The sequence below is a fragment of the Camelus ferus genome, chromosome 13, assembly GCF_009834535.1.
Source record: "Camelus ferus isolate YT-003-E chromosome 13, BCGSAC_Cfer_1.0, whole genome shotgun sequence".
In the NCBI taxonomy this organism is placed as follows: domain Eukaryota; kingdom Metazoa; phylum Chordata; class Mammalia; order Artiodactyla; family Camelidae; genus Camelus; species Camelus ferus.
In genome coordinates this window covers 15,593,399-15,616,356 of record NC_045708.1, presented here as the reverse complement: position 1 = coordinate 15,616,356, position 22,958 = coordinate 15,593,399, and the positions used below count along the sequence as shown (strand labels likewise).

General features: G+C 52.3%; 3 protein-coding genes across 3 annotated transcripts; all 3 read right to left on the bottom strand.

The window, feature by feature from the left end:
- Nucleotides 1-688: 688 nt before the first annotated feature.
- C1QB (complement C1q B chain) lies at nt 689-6,151 on the bottom strand. Its single transcript, XM_032495407.1, has 3 exons — nt 5,999-6,151; nt 2,578-2,781; nt 689-1,405 (listed from the first exon to the last, which is right to left on the bottom strand). The coding sequence occupies exons 2-3, from the start codon at nt 2,756-2,758 to the stop codon at nt 831-833; spliced, it is 756 nt and encodes a 251-aa protein (XP_032351298.1). The 5' UTR covers nt 2,759-2,781; nt 5,999-6,151; the 3' UTR covers nt 689-830.
- A 3,513-nt stretch (nt 6,152-9,664) lies between these two features.
- On the bottom strand, nt 9,665-14,384 carry C1QC (complement C1q C chain). The gene is made up of 3 exons (XM_032495406.1): nt 14,247-14,384; nt 13,776-13,953; nt 9,665-10,778 (listed from the first exon to the last, which is right to left on the bottom strand). Exons 2-3 carry the CDS (start codon nt 13,951-13,953, stop codon nt 10,222-10,224), a joined length of 735 nt encoding a protein of 244 aa, XP_032351297.1. The 5' UTR covers nt 14,247-14,384; the 3' UTR covers nt 9,665-10,221.
- Nucleotides 14,385-17,667: 3,283 nt separating this feature from the next.
- On the bottom strand, nt 17,668-20,682 carry C1QA (complement C1q A chain). Its single transcript, XM_032495405.1, has 3 exons — nt 20,528-20,682; nt 19,494-19,663; nt 17,668-18,424 (listed from the first exon to the last, which is right to left on the bottom strand). The coding sequence occupies exons 1-3, from the start codon at nt 20,671-20,673 to the stop codon at nt 17,850-17,852; spliced, it is 891 nt and encodes a 296-aa protein (XP_032351296.1). The 5' UTR covers nt 20,674-20,682; the 3' UTR covers nt 17,668-17,849.
- Nucleotides 20,683-22,958: the final 2,276 nt, after the last annotated feature.

Below are 22,958 nucleotides of genomic sequence, written 5' to 3'. Positions count from 1 at the left end.
CTCGTGGGCAAGAACTATGTCCAGCCGGCAGTGCAGAGCCCCTGAAGGTTATTGAGTAGGGGAGTGACATTTGTTCTAACTGGATGGCTGAGCTTGAGCCAGGCTGGGAAGATATTGGAAGGAAGAGCATGGAGGGAGAATCAAAAGGGGAAGGGACTAGATTCCAAGGGCAGTTAGGACTGGAGAAGGACTCCTTGATCCCTTGGGTAGAGGTTTGTGACATTACATACAGAAAACCCCTTTAGGGGCCTAGATATTTTGCCTTGAAAGAAGTCTCAGGTCATCGGTGGGCAGGCTTGCCCTTGAATCCCAGCTCTGCTGTGGGATTGAGGGTGATCCCTTTGCTCCTCTGATCCTCAGTTTTCTCCTCTGTAAACTGGGCATGATTCAACCTATCTCCAGGGGTGAGTGTGAGGATTGTTGAGACAAAGAGGAAAGGGTCTAGCCCACTGCTTGGAGTATAGCAGGTGCTCAGTGGATGATATTCCTTCCCCATCTCCCATTGTGTGGCTGGCACAGAGCTGGACACAAAGTCTGGCCCTCCAGTCACCTCCAGTTAGATAGTTTCTGCTTTCAGAGGTCATTCATTCACTCATTCATTGTTCAGTCATTCAACCAGCATTCAAGCAGCATTTCTGAGCACCTACTATGTGCCGGTGCTGGAACACAGAATTGAATTAGACCACTGTCCCTTGGCCTTGATAAGTTTATTTACTCATTTATTCAGCAACATCCATGGAGCCCTACTGTGTGCTTTGGCCGGGTTGGGGGAAGTGTTGGGGGTAAAGTGAGCATGGCTGGCAGGGGAGGGAATGAATCAGCCCCACAGTTCACACCTCTGTGTCTGGAAAGAGCAGGAACCCAGAGAAGATGCTGTTGGCGCCGTCGATGCCCAGCAGGGAGTTCTTGTCGTTGGCCTGCAGGTAGACACTCTCCCCCATCTCCAGCTTGAGGACGATACTGCCTGTGGTGACCTGGAAGGTGTTGAGGGCGTAGTCGCAGAAGGTGACCACCTTCCGCATCTGCTCTCGGCCCCGGATTAGGTTCATGCACAGGTTCCCTCGAGAGCTGGCATGGTAGGTGAAATAGTAGAGGCCAGGCACCGTGCAGGTGAACTTGCCGTTTCGAGGCTCGTAGTTCCTGTTGGCGTTGGTGATTATTTGGTCAAAGCGGATGGCCTGATCCTGCCGCACGGGGGTGTTCACGGTGCGCTTGGCGGAGAAGGCAATTTTCTGCGTGGCCTTATAGTCTCCTGATTCACCCTTGGGGCCACGGGCTCCGGGGGGCCCTGGGGCACCTTTGGGACCAACAGGGCCCTTGGGGCCCACTTTTCCTGGAATCCCGGGAAATCCTGGATCCCCCTTCTCTCCAAACTCGCCACGGTCTCCAGGTAGCCCTGGCAGCCCTGGTAAGGCAGAGACAAGAGAAATGAGGCGGCCAGAGATCACTGAGGACCAGGAAGGAGCCTGGGCTTAGAGACAGGGAGCCTGGCCCCATAACCTTGGAGAGGCCCCTACTCTTCTCTGGACCTCAACTTCTCACCTGTGGGTGAGAGGCTGGGATATAGGGCAGGGCCTCTGAGTCTCCAGCCCAGCTTTCTGAGTCTGGGATGTGCTTGATGGTAACGAGGACAGATCCGGTAGGGGTGAGAAGTGGTATCTCCCTCAGGAAGGTGCTGGGCCCACCCTCCACTCCAACTCATACAGGCACAAGCCTGGAGCAGAGATCAGGAGTCCTTGGCACATGTGCTGTCCCTCTCCACTCCCTCCCCGATGGCGCACATCCTTAATCAATTGCGTCATTCTTTCTTGCTGAACCTGGAGGTGGGCATTAGAATCCTTCTCACCCCATCACTCCAAACAGCCACTATTCCTTGGCTGGACACAACACCAGGTAAAACCTTTTCCAGGAGAATGGCTGGAAATAGTGGCTGAGAGCCTGGGCTCGGGGGACAGACAGATGTGCTTCTCATGTCACATCTGCCATTATTAATTGTGTCACCTTGACTGAGTCACTTTCTTCAAGGCTCAGCTTCCTCATCTGTAAAATGGGGATGATGCTATTTTGTGGGGTCACGAGGATTAAATGAGATTATATGAAGAGAGCAGTTGGCTGTGGTTAAATGAACACATGAACTACATCTTGCAGGGATTTTTTTGGGGGGGGCAGGAAGTCTCATTTGAACCCCCTGCGACACCCCTGCAAAAGTATCACTATCCACATCTTATAGGTGAGGAAATAGCAATTCAGAGAAGTGAAGCCACCTACCCTGGAGGTAACCCAGGACTGGGTGACTGTGGTGGACTTAGTGGTAAGAGAGCCCTGGTTTGGTCTCAGCTTCAACATTTACTGGGCTCCCTTGGGCAGGTAAGTAGGTAAGTAGCCTTTCTGGACATCAGTTTTCCCATCTGTAAAATGGGAATCAGAATTCCTTCCTTGCAAAGTTACTGTGGAAGGCTCAGCAAGCTGATGGATTTACAAGTGTTTTGCAATTTCTAAGGTGGGCAGCTGTGACTTGGGAGGCAGGAGATGGGCCCTCAGTCCGTGACTCTAGTCTGTTCCCAAAGTCCACAGTACCTTTCTCTCCCTTTATCCCTGGGGTCCCAGGTTTGCCATCAGGACCTGGTGCCCCGGGGATGCCTGGGATGCCAGGGATGCGTGGCTGCCCAGTGCAGGTGCTCTGGGCCGGGGAGACAGGGAGCAGACATAGGAGCAGCAACAGCAGCAGTACCAGGCCGCTGCCCCTCTGGGACTTCATCACGGCACTGTCTCAGCAGCTCCCTGTCGGGGTACAAGAAGATATGGCAGGTTACCACCATGGTTTGCTCATTCATTCCTTCACTCGTTCCTGTGTTCCCTGAGTGTTTTATCCACCAGACCCTGTTCTGAGTGCTGAGGATACAGTGATGAACAAGACAGGTCTGGGCCCTGCCGTCATGGATCTGACAGTCTTGGGTAAGACAGCCGATAAACAGGTCAATTTACAAGGCATAGACTGTGGTTCATACTCTGACCGAAATGAAAGGGTGCCTGGAGGTCTGGCTGGTTTTGTGAGGGAAGTTCTCCCACCAGGGAAGTTTTTTAGACAACAGAGGCATCTCTGAGAAGGGATGTTTAGACTGATACCTGAAGATTCAGACTGGGTTGGAGCAAGAATGTTCCAGGAGGAGAGGATAGTGAGGGCAAAGGCCTAGAGGCCACACAGATGCTGGAATGTTGAGGATGAGAAGGGAGGCTACAGAGGACAGAGGCGGGTCAGGGTCTTGATGGCTGTGGTTTGGAATTTTCTTCCAAGTGTTCTCAGTTATTAGAGTTTATGAATTCAGGCTGCCTGTCTGCTTCCATAGCAGGCTTCTGTAGGAACCCTCAGCCTACTGTTAAGTCTCCTCTGTAACATCTCTGCCAAGGCCTCTTCCATCCATGGTTTGTACCATCTCAGTGATGGGAAGCTCATTGCCTACCAAGGCAGACCCTTCTGCCTTTACCCAGATCCAAATTCTCCCCATCCTTCAAGGCTTGGGTCAAAGCCTTTTTCCTCCAGGAAGTCTTCCCTCATTGCCCCTCAGCCCACAAAGGCTGAGCAGTTTCCTGCTCTTTAAAGAGGAGAGCAGAATGGTCCCTGCCCACCTCCCAGAATAACTGTGGGGATCCAGGCAAGGCCATGGATGGGAGAGATCATGGGGTTCTGAGCTCTAGATCAGACCCGTGGTGGCTGTTGTCTCATCCTCACAGCACTCTGGGGAACTGGGTTGTGATTATTTTCCCATCTTGCAGATGAGGAAACTGAGGCAGGAACATGAGAAAACAACTGATCAAAAATCACCCTGTGAGTTGGTTACTGGCAGGTTCTTGGCCAGACCCTGCCAATCCAGAATGTGACACAAGGAGCTTTCCTGAGACCAGAAGAACCTGCTGATTTTGGGTTCACGTGCTCAGAAAATTAGCCTCAGGCCCTCGGTCTGGTCTTAATCAATTCATGGCTCAGACCCCTAAGTTAGGCCAGAAGCTGTGCTGGGCACCAAGGAAAGGGGGCTGCAGAGGTGAGTGTGACCAGGGCCATGGACGACCGGCTTAGGCTCTGTCAGGCTCCCAAGAGCAGGTGGCTCCAGGGACGATCCTGCTTATCTTGCTGGAGATTTTACAAAACAACAATTTGACAACTTTAATAATCAGTGCGTTGGGCACTTAGCAGGTGCCAGGCTCTCTGCCAAATGCTTTACAGGCCATTATCTCATTTAATTTGGTCCCTACAACAGCCCTCTGAGAAAGCACTCCTGCCTTCTCATTTTCCAGATGAAGAAACTGGGCATTAGAGAAGGCGGGAACCTCAGTCAAGGTCACCCAGCCCCGGTGTGGCTGGGATTCAAACTCACTCCCACTGGATCTAAACCCCACGGGTGTTACATTAAGATGCCTCTGTACCTGGTGGTTAAAACATGGGCTTTGGAGCCAGACAGCCGAACAGAAGGAGCTACAGCATGGGCTGTACTTAGAGCAGTGCTGGGTACGGGGCCAGAGCATGCTGAAGGCCTTTATCATTACTATTATTGCAGCTGTCTGGGTAGCAAACAATCACCAACGGTGAAAGGCCCGGAAAGCACCACTGCCCGGGTCCAAATCAGGCCTCTGCCCTTCTTAGCTATGGGCCTTAGGCAAGTGGCTTCTCTCTGGCTACAGTTTCCCCTTCTGTGAAATGGGGATATTACTAACCTCCACCTTGCAGGGTTGGCGGGAGGAAGATGAGTTAGGGCTTACGACAGCCTGGAAGATTGGAAATGCTTAATGAATATTAACTATTTTTTTTGTTATCAGCATCATCCAGGAATCCTCAAGTTTCAGGACATAATGCAGGATGATTGGAAAAGTAGAAAAGAATCTGGTCCCTTTGGGAGATGGGGCTCAGGGAGAGGAGGTCTGTCAGGTGGAGGGAGCTCTGACTGGCTGCTGGGGGTGGGGGTGGGGTGGGGGTTGAGGGGAGCAGGGTCCTGATGAGACTTGGGGTTTTGGGGGGAAGCCAGAGGTGGGTGGGGGGAGTTTTCAGGGGCCACTGCATCTCAGACCCAGTTAAGGACTTAAAACTCACCTGGCCTGATCCCTTCTGCCTTCAGCATTCATCACCGCCAGCAGCCTTGCTCCTCATTCCTCTCCCCGCATCTCCTATCCTGCCATCTCCTTCGAGCCCCAACGGTCCCTGTCCAATTAACTTGGAGACAGGCCGACTTGACTTTGATCTCCCTTTCTGTTGCTGCCTTGCTGCATGACTTCAGGCAAGTGCCTTAACCTCTCTGAGCCTTTGGCAAAGTTAATTTCAATCTGACAGTTCTACCAGAGGATTACCTGAGATGGAACCTGGAAGGGACAACATCCCTGGTGTGGTGCCCAAGCCTGCACCCTCCCCTGCAAACAGCACCGAGCTCTCTCAGGACTAACTGATAACTAATCGCAGCTGCACCTGCAAGTCCTGCTACTTCCTTGAAAGAGTCAGGCTGAAGCTTCTTACCAGCCTGTGAGGAAACAAGAGGAGGCAGGTGTTGGAGACATGCTGGGCTGGGTGCACGGGAACCTGGGTTCCAATGTCACCTCTGCCTCTGATATATCTTGAACCAGGTAGTGGACTAGGCCCTGACTGAGCTGATCTCCTTTAGGGCTCCCAGCACCCCTGAAAGATCCTGCTATCCCTGGAAACGGTCCAGGTTGAGAGAGGTTATGCATCTTGGCCCCGATCACCAGCCCCTGAGAGGCAGAAGCAGGGTGACCTCCAAGCCTTTACTCTGGTGGCTCCCAGTTTAGGCTGCCTCCCCATTACCTGGGTCTTCTGGTAGCAACAGAATCCCAACCTCTACTCCCAGAGAGTTTGATTCCCGAGGTCTGGAACTGAGCCCAAGGAATCCTCCCTGCCAATCACCCCAGTTGGCTCTGAGGCAGGGGTTGCACAGCTTATACTTTGGGACTCACCACCCTCTGCTCAGTACCCCCAGGTGCTGAGCCCCATCCTCACCTGGGAACCTGGCGTCCTGTGATGCCGCTGGGCTGGGCAGCAGTGGGACCAGGAGCCAGGAGCTGGCCGTCCTCAGTCCAAAGCAGAAGTTCCATTTCCCAGAGACAAGAGGGCCTTCCCCTGACAGCCCCCTCCCAGGGGCCCAGCAGGCCAGCCCCCCTCCCTGTTACCCCATTCGCACCCTGTTTTGCTGTCTTCAGGCAGTTTCAGGTCCCATTTCTGCAATCTGGAGGGGTTTACTGTAAAGCGGATGGGTGGGTGGCGAATTTGGTTTCACCAGCTCAGCAGGGGAACAGGCTGTTCCGGGAGAATGTCCACAACGTGGGGCTTGCCTGCCAAAGTCCCTGACCTCAGGAGCTTCTGCAGGGAACAGAGATGTTCCTCAGTGGCATGAGAACGTGTCTGGCCTGGGGCCTGAGGTCTGGATATGGAGTCAGAAACCTTGATTCAAATTCTAGCTCTGCCACTTAACAGCTACACATCTCAGCCAAGGGACCCCAAGGGAGCCCCAGTTTCCTCTGCTCTATGATGGGGTCATAATTGCACTTGCTCTACAGATTGCACCGGGCACCAGGGGGCTCTGATGGGATAGTGGAGGAGAAAGAGAAGGGTAAACTGTAAAGTGCAGTGCACACGTGAATTGTTAATATCATACCATGTCCCAGGCCTCCCCTTTCTGGGCTCATGTCTTCTGCTTTCTTTCCATTCTGCACCCCTGCTCTTGCCCTGTTCTCAGAAAATAACCTAATAATAAAAAACGAATTTTAAGTGTGGTCATTATTTATTTATACCCCTTCTTCTGCTTCCAGCAGGGCCTGCAGCTGATGGCGGTAATAGGCACAGGCAGGAGCCTGGTGCTTGTGGATCCTGGAATCACAGCAAGTCAGGGCTGGAGAGGAGCTTGGAGGTCACCGAGCCCATGCTGCTCCTTTTATATATGGGGAAACCGAGGCCCAGAGGGGAGAGTCACCATTCAACAAATATTTATCGTGAGCCTCTGTGTGCACTGGAGATACAGCCAAGAGAAAATCAGCCCTGGTTCCTGCCCCCACGGAGTGTCTTTTCTACTGGGGTAGACTGGTATTAAACATTGAATGACACAATGGCTTCATTGCTCCTGTGAAGAATGTCACAAGAAGTGGCTGCAGGAGCCCACACCTCATGCTAGTGGCAGATGCAGGACTCAGAGCCAGGTATCCCTGGCACTGGGGTATCAGCCCTCTTACTGAGGCTGCGTCCAAGGCAATGCGATGCCCGCTTAAGGATGGTTGCTTGGCAAGTCCCAGGAGCTGCCATAGGTCAGGAGGGCCTTCTTGACATTCATACTTGGAGATGATAGAAAATCTTTGGGCTTGTGGATGCTGCCTGATGGGAGAGTTTACTGCAATGGGTGACAGGGAAAGAAGAGACTCGTTTGATAAAACCCAAGGGTCTCTGAGCTCAGCCAAGCCTCCAATGACTTAGTGGCTGGTGACAATGGGAAAAGTTGGGCTTGAACTTGGGGTAGAAGCAACATGAGCCTAAGAATAGAAAAACAGCAGATTTGGGGGCAGGGGGCAGGGCATGGGCTTTGGAATCAGCCCCTCCCAAGTCTGAATCCCAGGTCTGCCTCTTTCTAGCTATGTGGTCTCAGGCACGTTTATTGACCTCAGTTTCCCAGTTTCTTGGAGCCTAGATAACACAGGAGCAGTGCCTGGATTAGGCTCAGGAGCTGGGAGTCTCTGGGCCTTGGCCCCTGAGTGGCAGCCAGCTGGTCTTTGCACCCTTAAAATCGCTGCTTGCATCCCTGACAGAGAGGAACCATCCCTACAGAGGGTGAGAAAGGAGCCTTAAGACCCCTCAATGTCCCGTGGTCTGAAAGAGGCTCCCTGACCCTTGGGGGACCCTTGTTCTGGCTCCTGTCCCACCCTTGCTGCCCACCTTAAAAATCTTCCCCCAGCTCTCCTCAGCTCAACAGACAAGCTGGCATTTTCAAAAGTCTGTCTTTCCTGACAAAGAAAGAACAACAAGGAAACAATTATGGAAAATAAAAATGGCACAAAAATGGTCGTTTCCAAAGTACAGGTTTCTGATCTGACACTGTGAACTACATAAACGGGTATTGATTTTTTTAAACACAAGAGAAATGAGAAGAAAGGTGTACCACTTGGGGCATTGCCAGGTGGACTGCTAAGTACTTGCTGGAGGTGAGCTGTGAGTGGAGTGGCCCCGTGACCCCAGCCTTGTCCCTGCCAGAGGCTCTCAGACTCTGTCAACCGGGCTGGGTTCCTAGGCCCTGGCCTCTGTTTATGCTCTGTGTGTGTGTGTGTGTGTGTGTGTGTATGTCTTCATCTCTCCTTCCTCCTCCTCATTGGACATATTTCCCATGCCCTACTATGCGCCAGGCATGGATCAAAGTGGTCCTGCCATCAAGGATGCTCACAGTCCAGTGGGGGAGGCAGACCTGTAAGTAAATAAGTGCATGAAAGCCAGTTGGTGGATCACATGCTTTGACTTCACCTAGAAACTGTCCACCCACCCACAGTTCCATCCTCCTCAAACCCTTATAAAACAGGCTTGGGTCCTTTTTTGTTTTGTTTTGTTTTGTTTTGTAACTAAGTCTGCAGGTATTTTGTTGTACCTCCCTCCCCCCTTTCAATTTGAGAACCCGGGCTCTAATGAGTCAGGGTTTGTGGCCCAGGTTGGTGGAAGGCGCTGTGGGGACATGAATGAGAGAATCAGGGAAGGCTTCATGGAGGAGGTGATCTTTGTGTTGATTTCTGACAGCTGAGTTGTATTATCCAGGTGGACAGAGGATTTGTGTGAGTGGGTTGGGGGCACTACAGAATGAAGGACCATTTGGGGCAAAGCTATGGAGGTGTGAGCTTCTTTTGGGAACAAAGGAACAAAAGTGGACGGCAGTGGTTGGAGAGCTGGGCTCGAGCCCCTGCTGTTACAGCCCGTCTCGTGCCTCTGTGAGCTCTGAGGGGCCTTGTGGAGCAAAGCTGAGAGCCCAGCCAGGCCAGGGTGGTTCTCCCTGGCCTGAGTGAACCTCAGGTCTCACTGGGCTCTGAGGCCAGACCTGCAATCTCCACAGGAAAGTTACACTTTTTACCTTTTTGAACCTGAACTGTCAACCCCTTCTCGTGATCTGCACAGTGAAATTGCAGCAGCTTATAGCTGCTTCCTGGTCCTCCAACAAAGATCAGGGCAGCTGGGCCCAACCATCAGGAACCTCACAGTGAAACTCTGATGGCTTGTGGGCAGCAGTGGTTTTGGGTGATCTCCTGGGGGCTCCCAGAGTCTCAGTTCTTCGGGGTGAATCAGACATCCGGGAATCAGATTCTCACTCTCCCTCACCCACCCACGCCCAGCTAGAGCATAGTTATGAATATTAAATGATTTAATAGATGGGTTAGCATGATGCCTGGTGCATAGTGAGTGCTAAATGCATGTTAGCTATTACGATTTTTTAATTCATTTATTCATTTACTCTGCTTTTAGACATTCATTTACCCACATTCATTCATTCATTCACCCCAATTCACTCATTAATTCAGCACAAATTCATTGCGCATCTTGGCTTTTTCTATGCTAGGCCCACCTGAGCCCACACCCCTCCCAGCATGGGTGTCCCCAAAATTCAACATCAGTCAACACAGGTCTTAGAATTAAAACACACTCCCGTTAACCTGTGAGCATGGATGCCTTTAATGACAGCAGTGCCTCTCACCCAAACAAGTGACAGCAGACGGCACCTTGGGGACCCCTTGCAGCCTTCAGCCGCATTTGAGCATCTCTCTCCCAAAAGGCCAAATGGTGCTGAGCATCTCAACCTTGGCACCAAGCTTTACTGAGCACCAACTAGATGCCTGAATCTGCAGCCCACAGATGGCTGTGGCAGGTGCAAAGTGGAAGATGAAGGGAATTGCTTCTTCAAGGAATTGGCAGGGAGGAATCGGAGCCAGGCATATTTGTTGATGTAATTATTTATTTATATATCTCCCCATCTCTTCCAGGACTTGGAAAAAAGTAATGACAGTCCCAGAAGGTGTTGGTTAAATGTCAAAGCAGTGATTCCTGAAGGAGCTCAGAGGAGGGAGAAAAGTCATGGGGCAGGAGGGCAGGGTGGGCTTCCTGGAGGAGGAGTCCATCTGGCGGTGAGAATGGCCTGAGTGAGGATGCGGCACAGTGGGATCTTGCTGAGGGAGAGGGGGCCGTGAGGGGGCTGGAGCAGGCCCGCCCTAGTCAGTGAAGAGCAGGAAGCCAGAGAAGACGCTGTCGGAGCCCGCAGTTCCCACCATGCCGTTGTAGTCATTGACCCCCAGCCACACCTGGTCGCCCACCTGCAGCCGCAGCAGCACACCGCCCGAGCTGACCTGCTTGGTGTTGGACATGTGGTCACAGAAGGTGGTCACCTTGACATTGTTGTGGTACAGCAGCAGGCACAGGTTGGCTGTGTGCGATGCGTGGTAGACAAAGTAGTAGAGGCCGGGGACTTTACAGGTGAACTTGCCGGTGCTCGTGTCATAATCTCCCTGCGGGTTGGTGATGACCCTGTTGAACTTGACCAGGGTGCCGGCGATCGGGAACTGGACTGTCTCCCGTGTGACGGTGAACACAGACTGGTGCTTCTGCTTGTATCTGCCCTCGTCACCTGGCTCCCCAGGGGGTCCCATGGCTCCGGGAGCCCCTGGAAGCCCAGGGGTTCCCATGGGACCATTTTTCCCAGGAAAGCCAGGTCTGCCGGGATCTCCCTTCTCACCCTTGGGTCCTCGTGTCCCAGGGGTAGCTGGGACTCCTGGGGAGAGAGCAGGTGGGAAGGAAGTGATGGGGCAGGGGACAGGGAAGAAGGACCATGGGGCTGTCCTCCAGGGGGCATACCAGTAGCATTTGGTCTCTGGAATCTCTTTTCCCCAGATGGCCTAGCCACTCTGGAGCAGTGTGCAGAGAGTAGGAGGGAAGGGAGAAGCTTATAAGCTGGCCAGAGGGGAGGGAGACCCTGGTTCAAGTCCTGCTTCCCCATGTCTTGCCCTCTGACCCTGTTTCTTGGTCTCAGTTTCCACATTTGTGACTGAGAGGGTTGGACCAGCCAGCTCAGGGTGTCAGAGCTGGGCAGGATCTCAGAGAGTGTGCCAGAGGCCATGACTGTCACCCCATGGACAGTATGTGGCCTTAGGTACTGCCTCACCTGAAAGTCTAGGTTCCTAGTTGCTCTTGACAAAAATCAGAAGATTAGTCAGAGGCAAATTTCCCAGATAACTCGTAAGACTTAAGCTTCAGGCCCCATTAACTTGCAATGGCCCCCTCAAGGCCCTTTAAATAATTTTATAAGTTTTTCAAGTTTTTATGTTGAAATAATTACAGAATCACAGGAAGTTGCAAAAACAAAAAACAAAAAACACAAGGACATGGAGGTCTCCTGCACCCTTTACCTAGTTCTCCCCAATCTTACATAACTAAAGTATGAAATCAAAACCAGGAAATTGATCTTAGTATGACCACAGAGCTCCACTTTTACATGCAGTATGTGTGTGTGTGTGTGTGTGTAGTTCTAATACAGTTTTGTAGCATGTGTAGATTTGTGTAACCAAACCCCCAATCAAATGTATCCTTATTTTGTATTATTTTTCTTAAAGAGGGTCCACAACATTCTATAAGCTTCGGAGCCCCAGAAAATCTGTTTCCTTTTGTGAGCTGGAACCACCCAGGCCAGCTTGGCATGTGCTCTCTCCAGCTCCCCCAGCCCCACTCAGCCCAATTCAGCCTCTGTGGCAGTTGGCCTAATTCAACTTTTCTCATGTTACAGATGAGGAAACTGAGGCCAGAGACTTGCCTAAGGCCATGCAGCCCATAGGAGGTGGGGGCAGGACTCAAAGTTAAGTCTGGCTGAGTCCTAGTCAGAGCATCTGATTCTTATTCCCTTCCTGATTATCTGATCCTCTCAGCTTCTTCCCTTATCCAAGCCATACTCATCTTTTAGGGCCTGGCTCATCTCTTCTTCCAGGAAGCCGTCTCTGACCACCCTCACTGGCCTTTGTGGGCACTTCCTTCTCTAACTTCCCTAAGGGTGGGTGTCTGTGCAGACCTACTGTGACAGATCCTCTGTGAACTGTGAGCTTTTTAGGTCTCAGGGTTAGGAGGGGGGAATCAGAACCCAGCAGACCTAGGCTTCAGGCCACATGATCCTGGGCAGATGACCTCCCCTCCCAGAGCCTCTGTTTGCCCAGCTGAGATAAGGGCATAACAGAACAGATCCCACAGGGCTGCTGGAAGCATGGGGTGGGAGGAGACACGTGCCGGCACCTCATAGGCAGTGCTCAGTAATGTCAGGTCCCCATGATGCTGTCAGTGATGCTGAGCAGACTTGTGCCTCATCCTTCAGGATATCTTCCAGCAACAGACTGGGAGGGGCAGGACACTGCAGTGGGGAAGGGGCTTAAGAGGCAGCGCAGGATGGTGCTTAAGGGTTGGACAGGATTCCAGTATGTGACTTGAGGCAAGCTGCTCAATCTCTCTGAACTTCAGCTTTGACATTTGTAAAATAGGAGTATATTGCTTCTTCATAGGATTTTGGCCTCAGTTTTCTCATTGGTAAAATAGAGTTAATTTTATCTTCCCCATGAGATGAATATATGTAGAGCATTTGGAACTATGCCTGGCACAAAGTGGGGGCTCAAAAATTAGTGGCCATCATCTACCCCAGGCAGTGAGATGGCAGAGGCAGCTGTGAAGTAGAGAGTCCTGAAAAATGATAGACCTGGGGGCTTCATCCAGCTCACCGCAAATTGGAGAATTCCGTCTGGAATGTTGGTACAATTCCACTGTCTTGCCAGGAGGGAAGACGACAGTGAGGAATTCCTAAGGACCCTCCTCTCCCCTGGCTTCCTGCGCCCACTTCCTCTGCCACCCCCACCCCACCCATGCCCGCTCCGGACACACTCCACCCCCTAGATGTGCACCTACGCACAGGCAAGGCCACCCCCAGGCTCCAGCTCTCACCCAGCACTGCACCTGTTCATGTCCTCAGCCCTCTTGCCCATGACTCTCCGACAGAAGATTCTGTGGCTGTGATCCTGACTTCTTACCCCCCATCCCTCCAACTACCCAGAATCCTAGGGAGGTGGGTGAGCACAGATCTCTGACAAAAACAAAGATGACAACAGCAGTAACAACCAGAGTGCACACTTACTGATACCTACCATGTGCTCGTGCTGCTTTAGGTTTGATCACATGAGTCATCACAGCACCTCTGTGCAGTAGGTATTACCATCTCTCCATTTTACAGATGAGGAAACTGAGGCACAGGGAGGTTAAATAACTTGTGCAAGTTCATACAGTGAGAAGTGGCGGGGACTGGGATTTGAACCCTGGCCAGGTGGGCACCCACTTCCCCTCATGGGTCCATGTTGCAGGGCAAGTTGAGGAGGGGTTGTAATAAAACAGTAGCAGAGTGTTTTAGAGTTCGCCAAAGGTTTTCACCCAGACCATCTCTGGTGATCCTCGCTGCCACCTTCTGGCAGGTGTTCTTGTTCTCTCCCTACTATCAGGTGAGGAATCTGTGCTCTCTGAGGAGCAGAGAGGTGAGCTGGGGAGGCTGGAGGTCTGGGCTCTAGGGGAGACGGTCTAGACCAACACAAGAGTTAAGACTCTGCCCTGGGAGCAGGTGTGGCTGGAGGGATCATGCTCTTTGCCGTCAAGCTGCTGTCTCCCTTTCCCCGGGTCAGCCCCGGATGGACACTCTGACCCCTGCCCTCAGGCCCTGGGTGACCCCTCCCCATCAGGCCAGCAGACTCACCTGGTTCACCCTTGGGCCCCGGCAGTCCATCGTACCCATCCTTCCCTGGGGCCCCGGGCAGGCCCGGCATCCCTGGGATCCCATAGCAGTCTGCGGCCTGGCCCCCAGGTGGCAGTGCCAGCAGAAGCAGCAGCAGGTTTAGTACAAGGAGGGGCCAGGAGCTGGACCTCATGTCCATCTGGGGAAGGAGGTAGATGATGAGAGAGCTGAGTTGGCCCCCAAGCCCCTCACCCACCTTCCTCACCCTCTTTCTCCCCAGGGCCCACCCTTCACAGTCCTTAGGAGCCTGCCTCCCTTCCCCAGGCCGCTCGGCCCTTGGGACCACACGATGGATTGAAAGTGGGGCCTCTTCCTCAAGCTCAGGCCCCCAGTTCAGCAGAGATGGGGACCCTCCTTCCTCTCACAAATCAGATGGTCCCTGGGGCCATGCTTCAGGAAAGTGGTGGGGGTAAAACTGCCATTTGCTCTCACCTGGACAGGCGGGAGGTTTCTGGTCTGGTCCCAGAGGTGTCCTCAGATCTGCTTCCCCTCACCAAAGCTGGAGGACACCGTGTCAGAGTGGACAGAGCAAGGAGGGCCCAGAGCAGACTGGACGGCCCCCTCCTCTCCTCCCCCACAATACCACATCCCCTTTCCCATAATTTTTCCTGACTCAGTACTTTCTTTTGGGTGCTGAGCCAGGCTGACCACAGTGACACCCCTGTGTCCCCCCACTTCCAGGTCATGAGTGTCTGAAATGAGGAAGTGTCCACTGTCCTGAATCTGATGAAGGTTGTGTGTGTGTGTGTGTGAACACCAGTGCCTGCCAGACTTCCCCCAAAGTAAAGTTCAGCCCATCTAACGCCCATCCCCGTTTGTTGGTATTTACTGGGCCTGAGACTCAGCTGTTTCACAAGATCCCTAGGGGGAGGTTATAACCCCTCTCCTTTACAGGTGAGGAAACTGAGGCTCAGAGAGGGGAAAACCCTTGCTCAGAGTCACATAGTGAGTGGTTTCTTGAGTCCAAGGCCTTTCTCAGACCCCTCTGCTTAGCTGCCCCCAGAAACAAGTCTCATATACACTTGTCAAGTGGCAGGTCTTACTCTAGAAACTTCCATATGCCCTCTCCCTTTTGCTATGGCAGGAAGCCTGCTGTGGTGGATGGATTCCTCTGGATACAAAGTCAGTAGCCTTGGGGTCTCCTTCCAGCCCTGTCACTCCCTTGCTCCAAGGCCTTCATCAAACCACTGGCCCCTAGACCTCAGTCTTCTCATCTGTATATTGGGTGGTGGATGAGGCCCAGGGTTTGCATGTTGGTGCCTCTTCCTTTGCTGGGGCCCCTGATGCTTCCACCTTCCCTGCCAGTACCACCTCCCTCACCTCCCTGCCATCCCTGTCTCTGATCTTGGAGCTTATTAAGGCTGATTGTGGGTTGCCAGTCGCAGCCAGGCTGGTAGAGCTGAGAGAGGCCCCCTACTCTGTTCACCTCATGGAAGATTCCGGGGAGGGAGGAACTGATGCGCAGTGGAGGATTCCAACCCCGAATGCACTCCTGCCACCCATAGGAGTGAGTGCTTTGACCTCCCTGAGTGTCGATTTCTCTTCTGCAAATGAGGGTTTCTGGTAGTTTCTGTGCAGGGCAGTGCTAACGCATACCTGTGCGGGCTGTGAGCAAGGGTTTGGAGCCCCATTCTTGCCTTGCAGTGTGACCCTCAGGGCCTCAGTCTCCCCAGCTGTCCCTCCACCCTGTGGCACAGGGCTGCAGCGTATGGGACAAGATCAAGAATATGAATGCACTTGACCCCGGAATTTCCCTGGTGGGTGGAGAGCTGGGAAGAGCAGAAATGACAGACACAGTATTATGGGGGTTGAGGGACCAGCCAGATGGCACTGAGGGCTCCCGTCTTCTGTCCTCACCTCATTCGCGCCTGGGTCCGGCTTGTCCAGCAGGTGGCAGCCTCAGCCTGCTCTCAGCCTTCCCCTGCCCCACCCGCCTGGCCAGCCTGGTTCTGGCTTCGTTCCCTTCTCTCAGAGGGGCCAGTGATTTGCCTCAGCCAAGAAGGATGGGTATGGGTGGAATTTAGGGTAGGAAGCAGGGGGGCATGCCCCGCATCCACCGTATCTAGAACCTGGCCTCTCCCGCCACTTATGGGGCCTCCACCCCTGACATTGTCTGAGGCCTGTTGCAATGAAAGGAGCCCTCCACTTTGGGGTCAGGCAGACCTAGTCCAAGTTCAAGCCCTGCCACTTTCTGGCAATGTGACCTTGGGTAGTTGTCTCCCTTCTCCGAGCCTCTGTGTCCTCATTGATTTTGCTGGGATTAAATGCATTGATGGTTATGAAATGTCCAGCACACAGTAGGTGCTCACAGATCCGTTTCTCTTCCCAGTTAGTGGATGTGTGTTCTGGGTGGGCCATGGGAGAGCTGGGGCAGAGAGGAGGCACACAGGGGGCCGAGGGGCCGGAGCAGTCAAGCACTGCTCTGGACCTGCAGAACCTCACTCCTTTCTTCCTGACCCCTGGAGGCTGGGGATGGGGCCGGGATGGGCAGCCCCAGGAGAGGGTCTTGAGTGTGTGTGGGAGCCTGGGGTGGGGGTTGTGGGCGTGTGAGGACTCCGAGGTCAACGTGGGAGAGAACACGGGCGTTTCTAAGGCACACCCATGTCAGAGGGAGAGGAGAGCATGTACAGCTGTGTGTCAGGGGTGTGTCTGGGACACGTGTGTGCGTCAGCACTACTGATGGCTGATGGAGGCACCTGGGTGTCTGAGGTGGCGGTTGGGGGGTGCATAGGTATGACACACGTACATCCCTGAGTATGTCTGGGTTTGGAGGCGTGTGTCCAGGGCTGTGCCCGGAGGGTCTCAGGGAGAGGGCTTGTGGGTGAGGAGTAGAGAGTCTTGGTCCAGGAACATGGGTCCACGTGCATCTCGGGAGGTGTGCATGTGAGTGTGATGTGTATGCTTGTGTGTGTGTATACGTGCGAGTATGCAGCACAAGGGTAAAACTGGCTTCCTTTGGGAAAATGCACAGGGCATTGGACATTTTCAGGACTAAACTTCTAGTCTCCTTATTTTCCTCACTTACAAAGAACATAGTGGGGCTTCTTGCTTCTGAGCAGCGCCCAGACAAGCTCCATGGGAATGCACCCCGAACATTCCAGATCCTTCCAGTCCCCAGTCCAGGCGGGATGCCCAGCAGGCAGCAGCCCCAGTCTCCATGCCGGCCAGGGTAGACGTGCAGAGCTGGACTTAGGAAACCTGGCTTGGGGAGGACTTCCAGATGCCCTTGGACCAATTGCTGAGCCCTGCCCCTGCCTTTCTGGTTCAGAGTTGGAAATGTGTCACTTGCTGGGCATGTGGCTGTGGAGGCTGGCGAGGGAAGCAGGTAAACACACAGGCTTGGGCATCAGTAACACTTGGAGTCAAATCCCAGTTCCTCCCCTTACACTCTGACCTTGGGCTTTAAGTTTGCCCCAACCCCTAGCCTCAGTTTCATCATCTGTAAAACAGGGTCATAATACCCACTTCAGAACTCAACTGTAAGGATTAAATGAAATATAATTATATCTAAAATGTATATAGTCCTTACTACGCAGCAGGCACTCCTCTGCAATTTTCATATATTATGTCATTTAATCCTCCAAACAACCCTTTGAGGTGGATGCCACCAGTATCCCCACATTACAGATAAGGAAACTGAGGTTCACTGAAATAATATAAAATGTACATAATTGGACTACTAGTAAATAGTGGCCCAGGATTTGAACCCAGGCCGATAAGGCTCCCAGGACCTGTGAAATAAATATTATAAAATACTAAATACAGACCAGCCTTGTAAGCAAGAACTCAATAACTGGTGTCATTCTTAAGCCTCCCTCCCAATGCCCAGGGTAGCAACTGAACTTCAAGCTCAGCAGACATGGACTCAGGTATTTATTCCAGAAAGAGTTCTAAGAAATGACCTTCCTTCAGGCAGCTAAAGCAACAGCACCCCCGCTTTACAGAGCAGAGTATAGACACCAGAGAGGTGGAGTGAGTGGGCCAGGGTCACACAGCAGGAAGCAGAGTCATGGTGGGGAGGGGTCTTTCCCAGGCTCAGGTGGACGGGAAGATGAGGAAGCCACTGAAGACGCTGTCCACCTCTGAACCCTGGTAAATGCGGCCCTTAACAGGGTCTTTTTCAACCCAGACCCGATCTCCCTGCTGTAGTCGGAGCACGGTGCCCCCAGACACCACCTGGAAGAGTCCCTTGCTGTTGGAGTCACAGAAGCCCAGGGATTGCTGGGCCTGGCCCCTCCCAGAGGACACGATGGACAGGCAGATGTCCCACTTAGACACCACCTGGAAGGTGAAGTAGTAGTAGCCCGGCACGGAGCAGATGAACTCGCCCGAGTGGCTCTGGTACGGGTTCTCCTCGTTGGTGATGACCGTGTCGAAGACGACCAGGTTGCCGCGTGTCGGAGGGTTCCGTCTCACGGCCGAGAAGGCCGGCCGCGGCTGGTGCTTGATGTCTCCCTGGGTGCCCTTGATGCCCTTCAACCCTTGGATGCCAGGGGGCCCTATGGGGCCACTGGGCCCTGCATAGCCCATTCTGCCAGGATTTCCAGGTGGCCCAGGATCTCCCTGGTCTCCTTTAAGGCCACGGATGCCAGTCGAGATGCCAGGGGCCCCTGTGGGGGGAAAGGCCAGATTGGGAGTGGTCGTCTAGTGTCCTGCTGTCCTCCAGGAGGTGGCTGGGGCCCTGGGCGGCTGTGGGATAGAGGACAGGGGAGTGCCTGGGCCATCAAGACGTTGATTCTGACTGGCTGTGTGTGACCCCAGGCAAGTGTCTCAACCTCTCTGAGCCTTAGCTTCTTTATCTGTTTAACGGACAGAAATGTGGACTGGCACTTCTGGGAAAAGTAGGACATGGGCTCTCCGTGGTACTCCTGCCCACAGCCATGCACTCCACACCCTGCCAGGCCACTGACCTTGACTTCTTCAGCTTCAGGGAGCACAGGTCAGAAGTCTGGGGAAGGATTGTTGCAAATGTCTATGCAGACCTTTTTGCTCTGCTCTGGCCTGGGAGGCTCAGGGAGATTACATGAGACTTTCCTTTCCTTTGCTCCTCTGGTCATGCCCTCCTCCCTTTTCCTTCACCCCCAGCCTTTTTTTCCTAGAACATGAGAGACTTTCTGAAGCCTGAAGGGACTGGGAATGGGGAAGCAGGGACAGAGTTGGGGTTGGGGAGCTGGCAGCAAAAAAGATGGATACTTGCTATTAATTGATCCCTCTCTATGTGCCAGGTGGGGTCATTTCTCCATTTTACAGATGAGGAGTCTGAGTCTCGGGGAGGATCAGGAATTCGCTCAAGGTCACACAGCAAGACAAGGGCTCCTGAGTCTAAAGCCTAGGGCATTCATCTTTCTGGAAACTGAACAAAGACCAAGGACTAGGCTCAGCTTCAGGACCTTTCATATTCATTGCTTGCAGTGACCCACTCTCCAGAGGAGGAAGGCGAGGCCAAGGGAAGAGGACCCAGGCAGTAAGGGGAAGGGGGTACAGAGAGGCCCTGGGGCCTGGGGACATGGCCCTGGGAGAAGGCTAGCCTGCCTCAGCCCCTGCGACCAAGCACAGACTGGAGGGGCTTTGTGTGGGGGCCTAAGTGGATTCCTGTTTGTCAGTGCCACCCTGAGCCTCCCCGCTGGAGGCCAGGCCAGGCCCAGGGATAAGGCGCTGGGGTCCAGAGGGAAGGCTTACCCGGCTCCCCTTGCTCCCCCTTGAGGCCTGGCCGCCCGGGGCGGCCGGGTATTCCTTTGGCCCCATCCTTTCCGTTCTCTGCTCGGCACACGTCCTCCGTCACGGAAGAGGCCAGGGATAAGGCCAGCACACCGATCACCAGCCAGCCCCAGGGGGCTTCCATGATGCCACTGTGGAGACACGAGCGGGGCCTGGGCAGGCTGGACATCACACACTCATGCACACCCAACTCACACACTTGAATCCTCCCACAATGGTATAGACATATCCTCCCCTACTACAACACACAGAACCACACATACACACAGAACCACAAACTCACACAGATTCACACATGCAACTGAGCACACCCATATAGTTACACACTCAGAGTCAGAAGCTGTGGGTCACACACCTACACAACACAGTAAGCAAGCTTAAAAATCCACGACACGTCCCAGACACACACACTGACACCCACGTAGACGCACTCCATCCCTCACTCACCTGGACACACACAGTCATGAGTCATGTACTCCTACAGACAATCAATTCCATTGAACAAATATTTATTGAGCGCCTACTCTGTTTAATTAACACTCTCTCACCCAGATGGCAGAGCAGCGCATACACACTGGACTTCACAAACACCTGACATACACATCTGCTCCCTGTCAACACACTCCGCCCCTTTCAACACTCATAGGAGGACAGGTGGTTGCCTGTCACCCACTGTCCCCTCTATGGGACCCCTCTGCCGGGTTCTGACACCGCCGTTTTCCCACTTCTTGTGTTTTGGGGAGCCAGACCTAGGAACTCTGGTTAGAGCTCCTGGGTCTGTGTCATCACCACCTACCTTCCCCCAAGCCCATGGAGTTAACGTACCCCCACTCACTCATTCTGGGTCCTGAATCAGTCCCCCCGCCCCAACCCTGTCCTGGCACAGAACTAGCTATCTGCACTCTCTCTCCCTCCCTGCCTGGTCTGGCCTCCTGGGCCAGCTCCCCTGGTTCCCTGAACTTCGCAGCCCCCTCCCTCTCAGGCACTGGCCTCACCTGCCTCTGGTCGTCAACACGACTGGATACTCCTGTCCTTCTCCCAGGGACCCCTGTGGGACACCCAGCAGAGGCGGTGCTGTCCCATGGCCAAGTTTCACATCCCTTCCCACTTCTCTTTCTTCTCTGGAACTGCCCCCTAGCATTGCCCCAGCGGCCAGAGGCCAGCGAGGGACATTTTGAGCAGACCTCAGCAAGACTGGGACATCGGACTTCCTCCTTCAGCCTTGCTGCCCCCGCCCCAACACCAGCTATGGCTGGGGAGAATGTTCGATTTCCCAGTCTTGCTGAGGTCTGCTCAAAATGTCTGCGAACAAGTCTGCAAACATTGGGGTGGTGGAGAGGGTACTGGGCAGGGATGTGAGACCTATAGAAGCATCAAACCAGGATGGAAGGAACCGTTTTAAAAAAATCAGTAACTTGTAAGACTTTTTCACGATTGAGAAAGCAGCATGTATTCATTGCCTAAAGCTTGGAAATACAGAAAAGCACAAAGACAGAACAGTGCTGTAGTAATGAGGCTCAGTGATCAGCTTTCTAGAACTGCCACTTCCTAGCTGCGTGCCCTTGGAAAGATACTTAACTTCCTGGGGCCTCAGTTATTTTAGTCATAAATTGGAAACAACAGGTTCTACCTCATCAGATTATTATAAAGCTTTAATGACATGGAAACAGTGGGCACATGGTGGATGCTTAATAATTAGCTTTTCTTAACATTTAAAGATCAGAGACAAAAATCCATCTAAAGAATTGCTGTTAACGTTTGTATGGATCATCTAGCCTTACTTACTCTCACTGATGGGGTGCTCACTACCTGTAAGCACAGCTTACTTCATCATTGCCAGCTTGGATCCTGAGGATGCTTTTCTTTAGATTGAGCGACTCTGTCTTCCCAGACTGGAGACCAGTGTGTTCAGGCCTGGGCTGACCATGTCTTTCTGCTTCTTCCCGCGACAATGGCTTTGTTGTTGTTTTTGTTTGGTTTTGTTTTTTTCCTGAAAAGTTTGCCAGAGGGAGGGAGAGAGGAAAAGGGGGAGGAAAAGAGGGAGGGCTGATGAACCTGGCCAGAGGATGACGGTTTAGGGTCAGGCTTTTCAAGACTTTTGGACTCCTTTTTCTTTTGCAATCTTGTGTGATGTTCAATATATATATATGACGTATACAGGTGGGGATGATCTGGTTTAAGGGTGGGGGCTCAGAGCTTCTCCTGCCGGCCCCTCTCCTGCTCCCCAGGATTCAGGGGGTTAGGGGAGCTATAATCTCTGCATGATCTTAGACAAGCCACATCATTCCTCTGGACCTCAGTTTCTTTATCTGTAAAATGGGGATGGTATAGCCCCCTCAGTGGACTGCCGAGGGATTATATGAATTTATGAGGAAGTTTGTACTGTCAAACACCACATTAAAATAAGTCATTATTATGAATAATATCTGTGTGACCTTGAGCAAGTTACCTAACCTCTCTGAGCTTCACTTTCTCAAGATGAAGGAGTGGTAGGAAGAAGGAAGGCTGGTCTGTAACGTCCCTTCCAGCATCATCTTCTTTGATGGTATGTGTCAGTCCTGCTTCTCTGCAGGAGGAGTTAGAAATACAATGTCAGAGCCACAATGGTCAGCCTGATTGCTCCCATTTTACAGATGAAGAAACTAAAGAAATGAGACAGAAAGACTTGCCCAAGGTCACACAGGGAGTGGCAGATTTGGCATGAGGAAAAACCAAATACTGTGAAAGGCTTCTCAAAGTATAGTTTTCAAAATATTAAATACACAATTTGTTTAGAAATACATAGTGAGCACACGTTAATTTTTTTTGGTAGCTTATAAATGAAGGAACAGAGATAGTTCAATGAAGGATGTGAAAAAAATATTTAGATATACCTATATATGGAGAGAAAGATTCAGTAAAAACAAAAAGAACCAATAACCAAAAAAACAAGAATTCTGGAATATTCATAAGATTACTAAGTTAGAAACAAAACTGGTTAATGTTTCGGCAATAAAATCATAATGCTGGGGTTATCTTCTCTATTGGAAAGAAGTCATTTGCATCTCTACTAGACAAAAATGAATGGCAACTTATCAGTTTTCCAATAGCAAACAGCTACTTTTACAGAGCCTGTGCCCTGATCAATAGTAAATAATAAGTCAAGCAAAGTGACATTCCCCTCGAGTGTCAGATGGCCCTTAGGAGGGCTTGTTAGACACTACTCTAATTTGAATTTGGAAGGACACCAGTTATCTATTTGCCTTATTTCCAGGTGTTGGATGATTTCACTTATCAGGCTGTTGCAAGAGTATAAACACTTCCCAAGAAATAAAAGGCATCGATAGTAACGAGCATGTATCATTAGTGTGAGAAGTAATGGGTTGGCAGTAGCCTTGTGAATGTCCCAACAGGGACACCTTCGTCAGAGGGGATGGCGTTTTCTTC

Bases quoted from the DNA above. Each gene is read 5' to 3' on its own strand.
- C1QB (XM_032495407.1), bottom strand. From the start codon at position 2,758: ATGAAGTCCCAGAGGGGCAGCGGCCTGGTACTGCTGCTGTTGCTGCTC. The intron at 1,406-2,577 runs GTACTGTGGACT...CTGCCTTACCAG, and splicing joins AGGGATAAAGGGAGAGAAAG to GGCTGCCAGGGCTACCTGGA.
- C1QC (XM_032495406.1), bottom strand. From the start codon at position 13,953: ATGGACATGAGGTCCAGCTCCTGGCCCCTCCTTGTACTAAACCTGCTG. The intron at 10,779-13,775 runs GTGAGTCTGCTG...CTCTCTCCCCAG, and splicing joins GGGGCCCAAGGGTGAACCAG to GAGTCCCAGCTACCCCTGGG.
- C1QA (XM_032495405.1), bottom strand. From the start codon at position 20,673: ATGCTAGGGGGCAGTTCCAGAGAAGAAAGAGAAGTGGGAAGGGATGTG. The intron at 19,664-20,527 runs GTGAGGCCAGTG...GTGTCTCCACAG, and splicing joins GTGTTGACGACCAGAGGCAG to TGGCATCATGGAAGCCCCCT. The intron at 18,425-19,493 runs GTAAGCCTTCCC...TTCCCCCCACAG, and splicing joins GGGGGAGCAAGGGGAGCCGG to GGGCCCCTGGCATCTCGACT.